The following is a 10,637-nucleotide window of genomic DNA, read 5'->3' as shown; positions in this document are numbered from 1 at the left end:
CCATGGTGCAGCAATGGCATGTGATGTGATGTCAATCTAAAGTTTGCTGCATCATGGTATGTACAACTATAAGCGAAGAGCAATTATGTAATAGTAATGTGACTCAGTAAATGGACATATACAGATGGCTGAGATGACAGAGAGGTCACGGTACATATTTTCCACCCCACTCTATAATGTAGACCCACAGAAAGGGTATGGGCCAGAGCTGGTTTATTCTGGACTACTGCAGAAGGAATAAGCTCCTCTCTGTCTGTGAGAAGTTGGCATGACTTTATCAGCTGTCAGATCTCAGAATGAACTCATCTCTTGTCATGTTGCAGCACGGTAGCTGAAATGATCCTCCTGTCTGTTAATCCAATGTGCACAGACCAGAGAGAGATAATCAGCACCTCTACTTGCTGATCCAATGGGTTGCCGAGAGAATAGAAGATGTGTCAGTGCTCATATTCGCCATCTACCTAGTGAATGGAAGCAGGCAAGCGTGTTGGAATAATGAAACCTTCTGACAGCACTTTTCCAGAAAGTTCAATGTTGGGGTGCTGGGGAGGAGCACCAGATCGTCCACTCTGTATATAAGGCCATTGGGTTTGTTAGGTAGATCAAACACTCAACAGTTCTCTCTGACAGCTACCACAAGAAGCCTGAGGAAAATGGATGTGACTATCCAACATCCCTGGTTCCGCCGCCAATTTTACTCCTTCTTTGGACCAAACAGAATGTTGGAACAGAGTTTTGGGGATCACCTTCAGGAGGCTGATCTATTTCCAACTGTACTTTCTCCTTTCTACTTCAAATATCCTTTTCTAAGACTTCCATCCTGGATAGAAAGTGGCTTGTCAGAGGTAATTGACTACTTGTCTGTCTCATCTGTTCTGGATTGTCCGTTCCATGTAGTATAGTATCTAGGACAGTGGTCTCCAGCCAGTGGCTGTTGCAAAACTACGACTCCCAGTATACAATGAAAAATGAAGTTTGGGAGTTGTAGTTTTGTAGCAAGTTGGAACCACTGATCTCGGATTTGATGCTGCTTTTGGGTGGATGGAAAAGCCATCATCTATATGCTTTTAGGCACTGGCAATGTTAAAAAGTCTACTTTGTACTGTAAAGTCAAAGTCCACAATAAGACAGGAACTTTTCAAGTACAGATGTAGCAAATGTTAACTTTGACATTTAACACATTATATCTTTACTACAATGCTGTAAAGTGAGTTATTACAATGCACTAGTCATGTTAATGATTGCTACATCTGTGCACAGCCATAAAATAATGGTATCAGGGTGTATTTTTCGTCTTTCTTACCCTTGAAGCTTACTAGCAACATAGCAGCATACCTTATGCTAAAGGATCATGGTGGATATGTAGATTAATTGCAGCTTATAAATACTTAAGCCATCACTTAAATATTGTGTTAAAATGTGGCCATCGGAGAAAATATTTGGTCATCCATGCATTGATCCCTATGGGTGTATGGCATGTCTATGGACCGTTTGTAAACAAGCAGGGACCTCTCTGTACTGCACCCCGGTAGTAAAATCACACTTTCTGTAGTAGAAGGTTAGTATGTTACCTACAGTATGCTCCGGTAGCTTAAATTTATCTTACTCATATTGTAGCTTTTTATCTGCTACATCTGTACCACCGCTAATGCACCTCACATTAGCGTGTTACTGCAGTAATAAGTTGTGGCTCAGTGTGACTCGGCATGGCTATGCTATTTGTGAATGGCAGCGGTCGCGCTATTCAATTAGCATAACATGGCTTACAGGTGCCTGGCAGTCTGCGCTGCGGATGTAACACGCCATCCTTCAATGAGCGGTACTACATTCACAAGGTGACCCCTACCCCTCTAAGGACAGGGACACTTGGAGCAAAGTTACACCACCCAGTATTATTTATCAGTGTCTAGTGCTTTTACTTGGAAATTGCAGTATTATGGGGACTCTTTAAGAGGTTATTATTTAGAAACTGAAAATTATTGAAGGACTATGTGGTACTATTATGTGGACAGTATATGGCAGTATTAGAGTATGCTCAGACAGCAGAATCCTATTGGATTTTTCCATGTAGATTTGGCCTCAAAGTCCATGGCAGAAATCCTCATCTGAGCTGCGGATTTTGCGCGGACTTGAACTTTGATATAGCCTGGCTTTAGATCTTTTCAATGTGCATTTACCAATGTGGATTCAGCGCAGAATCTGAAGTGAAATGCCCCCTCTTTTTCTCCGCATGCTGATTCTAAATTCAGGTACGGTAGAACAATGCAGCGTAGATTGACATTGCAAGTAATGTGACACAAGATTTAATGCATATTCCAAGCAGATTATTTGTGAAATCCACAGTAAAGATCCACCATATCCTCATATAGCCACTATATGGCAGTATTCCTAAAGATGGCAAGTAGGGAAAGTCCTACTATTCCTGCTGCCTAGGGCCCCATTCCTATATGACTGGCCCTGGAGGTACCTTAGTTGTTCACAAGCACGTTTTTAGGCAAGTTCTCTGCCTTAATACTATAGGTCAGTGTTCCCCAACACTACAACTCATGCTACAACTCAAGCATGCCATGATAGCTTGTCACTGCCGGCATTGTGGGAGTTGTAGTTTTCCATAAGCTGGAGAGCCACAGGTTGGGGACCACTACAGTAGGTTTTTCTTATTCATTTATGATTGGTGACATTTTTGGCGCCTTTATTTTTGACTTTTTCGCACCTTGTTTAACTTTTAAAATAAAAAAAAAGTTTCTCCTAAGTATCACTGAAACTATCCCTGATAATAGACTGAGTCTTGTTTTGGTCCCAGTGTGGGCGCAGAAGGACACGTGGAAAATCCCTTATTGATATGCATGTATCCCCTTACAGCACATTGGCAGTCATGCATAACCTTACTGTGGAAGTCAACATCACACCCGAAAGTAAAATTAGTTTTCCTGATGAAGCAAAGAAACATGATCTGCAATACAGTAATGTTATGTGAGATTAGATTATGCAATAATGTTCGGTTTCAGGTACATTTATTTACTGTTCACAGCTGGAGGGATGAGTTTCGGCTTTTCACTGGGGTTACTGCTGTATCTTCTATCAATAACCACAGTTGTGGGATATAACATTTTTTTTTTACTATTTCAGCTCTATGTAAATAATTATTGGCAAAAATACCATACCATGTGTTATAACAGTGTTAAAGATGCCCATTATGCTAAAGTTGATGAAAATAGGCGATTTCAGCCAAAATGGCCATTCGACGGGTGAAGTTTATCAGTGAACAATCATTTAGCTGACTAATGACAGACTGTCATCTGGAAAAAAGTCGGCCATGTTTGAAATGTTCATTCGACAGTTCAAAGGAAGATCTTTTATGCATAAACAATCTTTCGCTGAAAGAAAGGTCCCAGAAAGAGCTTTTCTACATCATCCAATATCATTAACACCACATGTATGGCCAATTTGAAGAACTGTGAATGCTAATGTGGACTAAAATATGTATGGCTGGGTCTGCGTAATGAATGTTCACCAGATGTTCCTTCGTTCAATGGTTGTTCAATTAACAGCCAACTTCGATCTAATGTGTATGGCCAGCTTTAGTCTTTGGAAAGATTTGATACTGTATTTATCTACAGAATAGGTCATAAATGTGTGATCATTGGGGGGCCTGACACTCACAACACTAACTTTTTCTAAAACAGGGGTCTCTAGAGTTTCACTGGAGCAGTGGTCAAAGTGGAAGTCTATGAGTGTGATGGAGATAGCTGGATGCTTCATTCAGCCTTTATCTGTCAGTCCAATGCGTGACCACTGCTGCACTCAAACTTCTCCGGAATTCCAAGCTAGGGAACCCCATTTTAGTAATCAGTGGGACACCCAGCGATCACATATTTATCACCTAGCCTGTAGATAAATGTTTTTAATAGGTTAACCCTTTTAAATACACCTCTTTATTGATGCAAGGCTTCTCAGGGAGGTCAGGGTTGAGAACCCAAGGGAAACTTTAAGAGTTTTCCAATGTTGGCAAACAACGTCCAAAGAGTACTATAGTGTTCAAAATAACAAATTAAAGCATACTCCCCCCTCCTGCCGGCCCAGCTGGGCTTTGCCTTTATTGGCTGCAACAGTGATATGTTTGTATATATACGGAACCACAACGGACGTATATATACATAGCCAATGTTCTCCCAGCAGCTGCGCTTAATGAAACATCATGAGTGACGTCCCGTATACAGAATTAGAAGTATCTGCTCCTAGCCATGCGTCCAGGACATCACTGGTCACATGATGCAGCGCTAGAACGAAGAAGATGAGGATGATTGGTTAGGTAAGTACCGTATGTTTTCACTAGGCTGTGGCAGTGTGTGTGTGTGAATGTAGGGAGGTATTAGGATTAAAATAAAGCAATCTGGAAAAGACCTTTAATATTACACAGTTCTCATGTTCACTTGGGGCCAGAGAATCGAAAGAAATAATGAGCCAAATGAACTTATTAGTCACTCTTTGCATCTTATGAAATGTTTGTAAGTGATTGGGTAAGTAAGATCTATTCATTTATTACATAATATTCTTGTTCTTCCAGTCATGTAATCAGTACTAAGAGAAGCCAGCAGTCCGCCGAGTCATCACTGTGCAAACAGTAATCTCTCAGAACGCCTGGACAATAGTCTTGGTACCGGGGTTACTGTAGAAAGGAGCAGCACATTGAAGAGCAAGTAGCTGGTGCCAACAACCAGACTTCAAAAGGGCAACAAAAATCGTGGTTTCTTCACCCTTGTTCAATGCAAACTTTCTGTTATACCAGGCTTGAAAAAAACTCTCTGGTATAGAGCTGAAATGTTACATTAAACACCAGTCGAAAAATCACACTTTTCATTGGATGTATATCTCTATTGATCCTCAAACCACAGAGCTTGTTCATGTGGTGCTCTCCTCACTTTATGGCTGACGATGAGATGTATGCCAAAATGTGCATACTCTATGTGGCCATATGTCACCCATGGGAAAGGTGGTGGGGTCAAATTAACTGTTTCATGACCAAGGATCACTGATGTGCCTGTGTCCAGGTCACATTCTGAAGTACTGGTGTTCCGACTTTCAAAAAAAATCACAACTTTTTTGTGTTTCAGGTGACATGTCTACGTCACGGCCTGTTTTGTTTTGCGAGACGAATTCTATTTTTCAATGGTACCATTTACTGTATCATGTTGTTTTTATTCTGTGGGTCAGTATCAGTGCAGTGAGACTAAATTTATATACTTTTTAAATATAGCAATACTTTAAAAAACAAAAAAACCTATAATAATTACTTTTCGTTGTCATCTTTTGACCCCCATTACTTTTGTATTTTTCCATCAATAGGATTGTGTGAAGGCCCATATTTTGCAGAGCGACCTGTAGTTTGCATTGCTGCCATTTTGGGGATGATAGCTTTTTAAACAATTTTTTCTTGGAGATGGAGTAACCAAAAAAAGTGCAATTTTGCTAACGCTTTTTTTTCTGACGGAGGTAATTATGCAGGATTAATAATGCCGTAGTTTAATACATTGGACCTTGATGGATGTAGCGATACCAATTTTTAGATGTTTTAAAATTATTTTTCAGATGCGACGACTGGGAAAAGATTGTTTTTAAACATTTTATATTTTTTCTTTTTATAATAATTGAAAAATCTTCACTTTATCGTTATATTACTTATTTTTACTTTTCTTATTGATGCCCACAGGGAACTTGAACATCTGATAGTTTGATTGCTTACACAGTATAATGCAATACTATGGTATTGCATTATATTGCATTTTCACAGGCTGACATTCCACAGGCACATCTTTAATAAGCAAATGATCATAGCAGCCCTGGGGGACTTCAGAAGTCCCCAGGCTGCCATGATACCCAGATGGCAACCACACAACCTTTAGGGTGCATTCAGATGACCGTATATTGGCTGGGTTTTCACGCCGGCCGATATACGGCATCTCTCTCTGCAGGGGGAGGAGGCTGGAAAAGCCAGGAGCAGTGCTCTGAGCTTCCGCCCCCTCTCTGCCTCCTCTCCACCCCTTTGCACTATTTGCAATGAGAGGAGGCGGAACTCTCATTCACTTCGGGAATTAGCTCCACCCCCGTCCCGCCTCTCCTCATTGAAAATAGTCCAGGGGGGTGAAGAGGAGGCAGAGAGGGGCAGGAGCTCAGAGCACTGCTCCTGGCTCTTCCAGCCTCCTCCCCCTGCAGAGTGAGACGCCGTGAATCCACCCTTAATGAGTTAACAGCCACGGTCAGAGTTCTCTCTGATCACGGCTGTTACAAGTAGATGTTGTCTGTCAAAAACAGCCAATACCTGCTGTGCATGGAGTCGGTTCAGCTCCGAAGCCCGCTACATAAGCAGCACAAAATAGTTGACTGCAATGACGTGTGCCATTCATTTTTAACCAGGCACAGCTCTGTACTTTTGGTAGTGGTTGTGTGTAGTATTGCTGCTCTTAAATCTATTCAGTCTGCCAATTGGTTGGCTTGACAGAAATCGTGCCCCCAACAATCTGATACTAATGACATATCCTGGGATAAGGTTCCACTTCAGTATATATACAGCTGTTATCACAAAAGGGGTTGTGCCAAGTAATAAAGTTATCCCCTAGTCACTGGACATGGCATAACGCTTTGATTAGTGGAGGTCCAACTGCTGAGACCTTCAGAAATCGCAAGAATGTATGTCCCAAAGGTCCCTGCATATATAGATAGAAGGTCGCACATATGTACCGCCAATGAAAGTGTCAGAATTAGCTGAGTACAAGGGCTTGGCAATCTCCGGCACTCCCATTGAAATGAAAGAAGCTGCGGCGCCCATGTGTGACCTCCACTCCATACATGTGGCGACCTTTGGCACCCTCACTCTTAGAATCAGTGGAGGTCCCAGCGGTCAGACGTCTAGTGGTCATAAAGTTAGCCTCTATACTATCGATAGAGAACTTTATAATTTGGCGCAATACCTTTAAATTGAGATTTGTAATGGTGCCCAAGTAACATTAAAAAGTACTGCAATGCCACGAACCAAATGACTCTCCAGTTGAGGCACCGTGATGAAGCGTGTGACTTGAGTTTATTAGGTGTTTGCTTAGTCTTTGGTGATCCTACTTGGTCAGCCAACATTGCCAAGGTAGATCACAAAACATGACACGCTCTGGGAATTTCTTATTTAGTAGTACTTAGTATTATGAGGGTGTTTTACAGGCGCCTGAATTTAAAAGAGCCGCTTCAGGTGACAGACATATTTGACTGCACTTTAACTTGATCACAGATAGATAAGTAAAACTTCACAACTAGTTTTAGATTTCATGGCGATGACTACTTTTATTTACACGTGTCCCATTGTCTTCCACAGCTGAGAATGGACAGGGATAAGTTTTCCGTTAACCTTGATGTGAAACATTTCTCTCCAGAAGAACTGAAAGTGAAAGTGATGGGAGATTATATTGAAATCCAAGGAAAACATGAGGAGCGTCAGGTAATAATCACATATTTGCCAACTTTCCCAGTAAAGTCTGGAAAGCTCCTGAAAAAAGGAGAGACTTCTCAGACTTCTGGAAGAGTTGGCGAGTCTCCCAGGCACTGCAAAAGCCTCCAGATACCTCCCAGAAAGCAGCACTCCATTATTGCTCATGGTACTGGGATTCTGAATCATCAGACTCAGGCTTCTTTCCCACGAGCGTATATCAGCCGGCCGTTTTCACAGCTGGCTGATATACGGTGTGATCTGCTGCATTGGATTCCAATGCATCAGATCACATGGCCGTATTCCTGAGATGAAAAGCGCCCGGCCAGCCCAATATAGCGCGGGCATTTTTACGTCAGGCCCAAAAGATAGTCCTGGAACTATCTTTTGGGCCGGAATACGTCGGCCGCTGCATGGGCTCCTATGGCAGCGGCCGCAAGTGGGAGGGAGTTTAGCAGCGTGGCTGCTAAACACCCTCCCTCTGCTCTCCTCCCCCCGAGCAGGCTCACCTCTCCTCTCCTGCCCGCTGGCTCTCTGCAATGGAAGGGGTCAGAGCTAAGTGCTGTCCTGTCACGCCTCCTCCCATTGCTGGTTGTGGACAAGGGGTAGGATGTAGGCGGAGCTAAGCTCCCGCCCTCTACCTGCCCCTTGTCCATAGCCATCAATGGGAGGAGGCGGGATGGGCCAGTGCTTAGCTCCACCCCCTCCCATTTCAAAGAACGAGCTGGGAGGAGAAGAGAGGTGAGCCTGCAATAGGGAGGGAGGGAGAAGGAGCGACATCATGGTAGTCTCGGCGCATGTGCGCGGGGAAACATACCGTCTGAACGGGCGCACAAACGTTTGATTTGTGCACCTGTTCACCAATTTTATCTCTCCCAACATAGCGTATATCGGCCGGCCACGAAAATGGCCGGCTGATATACACTCGTGGAAAAGAAGCCTAAGTCCTAACCTTCGAAACACAGAGGGCGTGGTCTGTGAAAATAGGGTGTGGCTTGATCAAGAGCAGGAAGATTCTGTAAACAAGACATCCTGCAATTTGCTTTCCACCTGGGAAGCTGTGTATATAAAAAGGTTGGCCAGAGCAGACAATCACTTTAAACTTACAAAGCAGGTTTTTGTGTAAACCTATAGAGGGAGATTAATTAGTAGTACTGTATCAACCAATCACTTTTCACCTTTCATTTTTCAGAGCCTGTTTTGTAAATTAAAGCAGTGACCTGATTGGTTGCTGTGGATAAAGGCTCTAGTTTTCTTTGTACTACTTTTGGTAAATCAGCTCTATAATGAGCTACAGACTGTAGACCAAGGGCCCTTTTACACAGAACGATTATTGTTCAGTTAATTGCTGGATCATAAGAAACTGAACAATTATCACTCAGTGTAAATGCGGTCAATGACTGAACGACAAATGATCATTTGTTTGCTTAGCGTTCGTTGTATGCAGGCATGAATGCAGCAAACCTTATGACAAAACCATTAATGTGGCTAATGCTTATTCTTTTCCTTCCCAGGATGAACATGGCTATGTTGCCAGAGACTTCCAGCGTAGATATAAAATCCCAGTGGATGTTGATCCCCACTCCATCACCTCATCCTTGTCCCCAGATGGAGTCCTGACTGTGACTGGACCAAGGAAACTGGCTGACGTTCCTGAACGCTCCATCCCCATCACCCGTGAAGACAAGGCTGCCATTGGTGCTGCCCCCAAGAAGTAGAACCTCTCAGCATTTACAGCTAGAGAACATACCTTTCCACCCTGCCAGAGAGAGTGCGCGCGTACTACACTGCTACATGTATTTATTTGTGCTGTCCTGTGACCAAATCAAATTACTAATGCAAATAAAAGCAAGGAGAAGCATCTGCACGTGTATCACTGATAATTCCCCCTGTTAGGGCATCTTATAGATGGGAATGGGAGCAGGATGTTTATACTATTTAATACAATTCTTGCATATTGCCCCATTCAACTGCAGACCACAAAATAAGACAAGATGACAGGATAAAATGTTGGGCCCCCATCCTGCAAACCAGGGAACACCAAAAAATATCTAGAGGCCAAACAAGTGAGAGGCAACAATTTTTTTGAAATCCGAATGTGGTGATTATACCCAATACCTTCTTTTTGTAGGAGTTTAGGGTGATGTAAAGCAGGGGTCCCCAACTCCAGTCCTCAGGGACCGCCAACAGGTCATGTTTTCAGGATTTTACTCAGTATTGCACAGGTGATGTAATTATGGTCGGTGCCTCAGACATTGCCACATGTGTTCATACTATAGGATATCCTGAAAACATGACCTGTTGGTGGTCCCTGAGGACTGGAGTTGGGGACCCCTGATGTAAAGTGACCTTAAAGGGGTTGTGCCAAGACACAAAGTTATCCCCTATCTACAAGATAAGGGAAAGCTTTCTGATCGATGGGGTCCAACTGCTGGGACCTCTACCAGTCCCAAGAATGTTGGCCCCGAAGGTCTCCACATGAATGGAGCGGTATTTGCGCATAATTTTCTGTCAAGTGGGTGATCTCTACTGCCCAGTGTTAATAGCTGACATCATGTTTGACCGATATTGGCTGGTGGAGACGGCTTTCTTGACAGAAGTGGTAGATACAAGCATTTACCATCTAAAGGACTTGTGGTTCAAAATTTCAGGACTCATTTAGGGGGATATTTATGTTGTAAAGGTTGTGCCTTAGAAGTGAATGCAGCGCTATGCTGCGTTTAAGTAATATAGTAGATTAAGACACCCAGTATAGAGAAATATTACATGAATTTAGGAGATCTTAGAAGGGTAGATCAGCATCTATGGATAATGTAAGGTGGTCAATAGGGTCCTTTCCAGTATGCCAATATAAGTTGGGAAATCTCTGCAAGGACCACAATTCTTCTTTCTTCTAATAGGAAAGCAACGTTTTTGTTGCTCCCTCAAGGACAGAAGACTCACTGACCGCGGGGTCTCCGCATGAAACACTGCATTAAAATTGCATTCTCTGCTTAAAACTATCAAAGTACTGATAATTCCGAAGATAAATTATCATTAGTTGCTTGCCAGGGGTCTTTCACCCAGACCCCACTGTTCAGCTGTTTGCCGGGGCTGCTGAAAGCTACTGTGTGCCAGAAACACACAGCTCCATTCACACTGCAACGGACCAGAATGGTACCACAAA

At 42.9% G+C, this 10,637-nt stretch overlaps 1 protein-coding gene across 1 annotated transcript; it reads left to right on the top strand.

Annotated features, from left to right (window-relative positions):
- Nucleotides 1-297: 297 nt before the first annotated feature.
- LOC136632236 (alpha-crystallin B chain) lies at nt 298-9,334 on the top strand. Its single transcript, XM_066606975.1, has 3 exons — nt 298-845; nt 7,361-7,483; nt 8,986-9,334. The coding sequence occupies exons 1-3, from the start codon at nt 654-656 to the stop codon at nt 9,187-9,189; spliced, it is 519 nt and encodes a 172-aa protein (XP_066463072.1). The 5' UTR covers nt 298-653; the 3' UTR covers nt 9,190-9,334.
- The last annotated feature ends 1,303 nt before the right edge of the window (nt 9,335-10,637 follow it).

This window comes from Eleutherodactylus coqui, chromosome 6, assembly GCF_035609145.1.
Source record: "Eleutherodactylus coqui strain aEleCoq1 chromosome 6, aEleCoq1.hap1, whole genome shotgun sequence".
Classification (NCBI taxonomy): domain Eukaryota; kingdom Metazoa; phylum Chordata; class Amphibia; order Anura; family Eleutherodactylidae; genus Eleutherodactylus; species Eleutherodactylus coqui.
Note: the sequence above shows the minus strand (reverse complement) of the source record. Positions and strands in the feature narration are given on the sequence as shown.

What these genes read in the sequence shown, in the direction of transcription:
- LOC136632236 (XM_066606975.1), top strand. Translation starts at nt 654, where the DNA reads ATGGATGTGACTATCCAACATCCCTGGTTCCGCCGCCAATTTTACTCC. An exon ending in TAGAAAGTGGCTTGTCAGAG is followed by an intron (nt 846 to 7,360) that starts GTAATTGACTAC and finishes TGTCTTCCACAG; the next exon opens with CTGAGAATGGACAGGGATAA. An exon ending in GAAAACATGAGGAGCGTCAG is followed by an intron (nt 7,484 to 8,985) that starts GTAATAATCACA and finishes TTTCCTTCCCAG; the next exon opens with GATGAACATGGCTATGTTGC.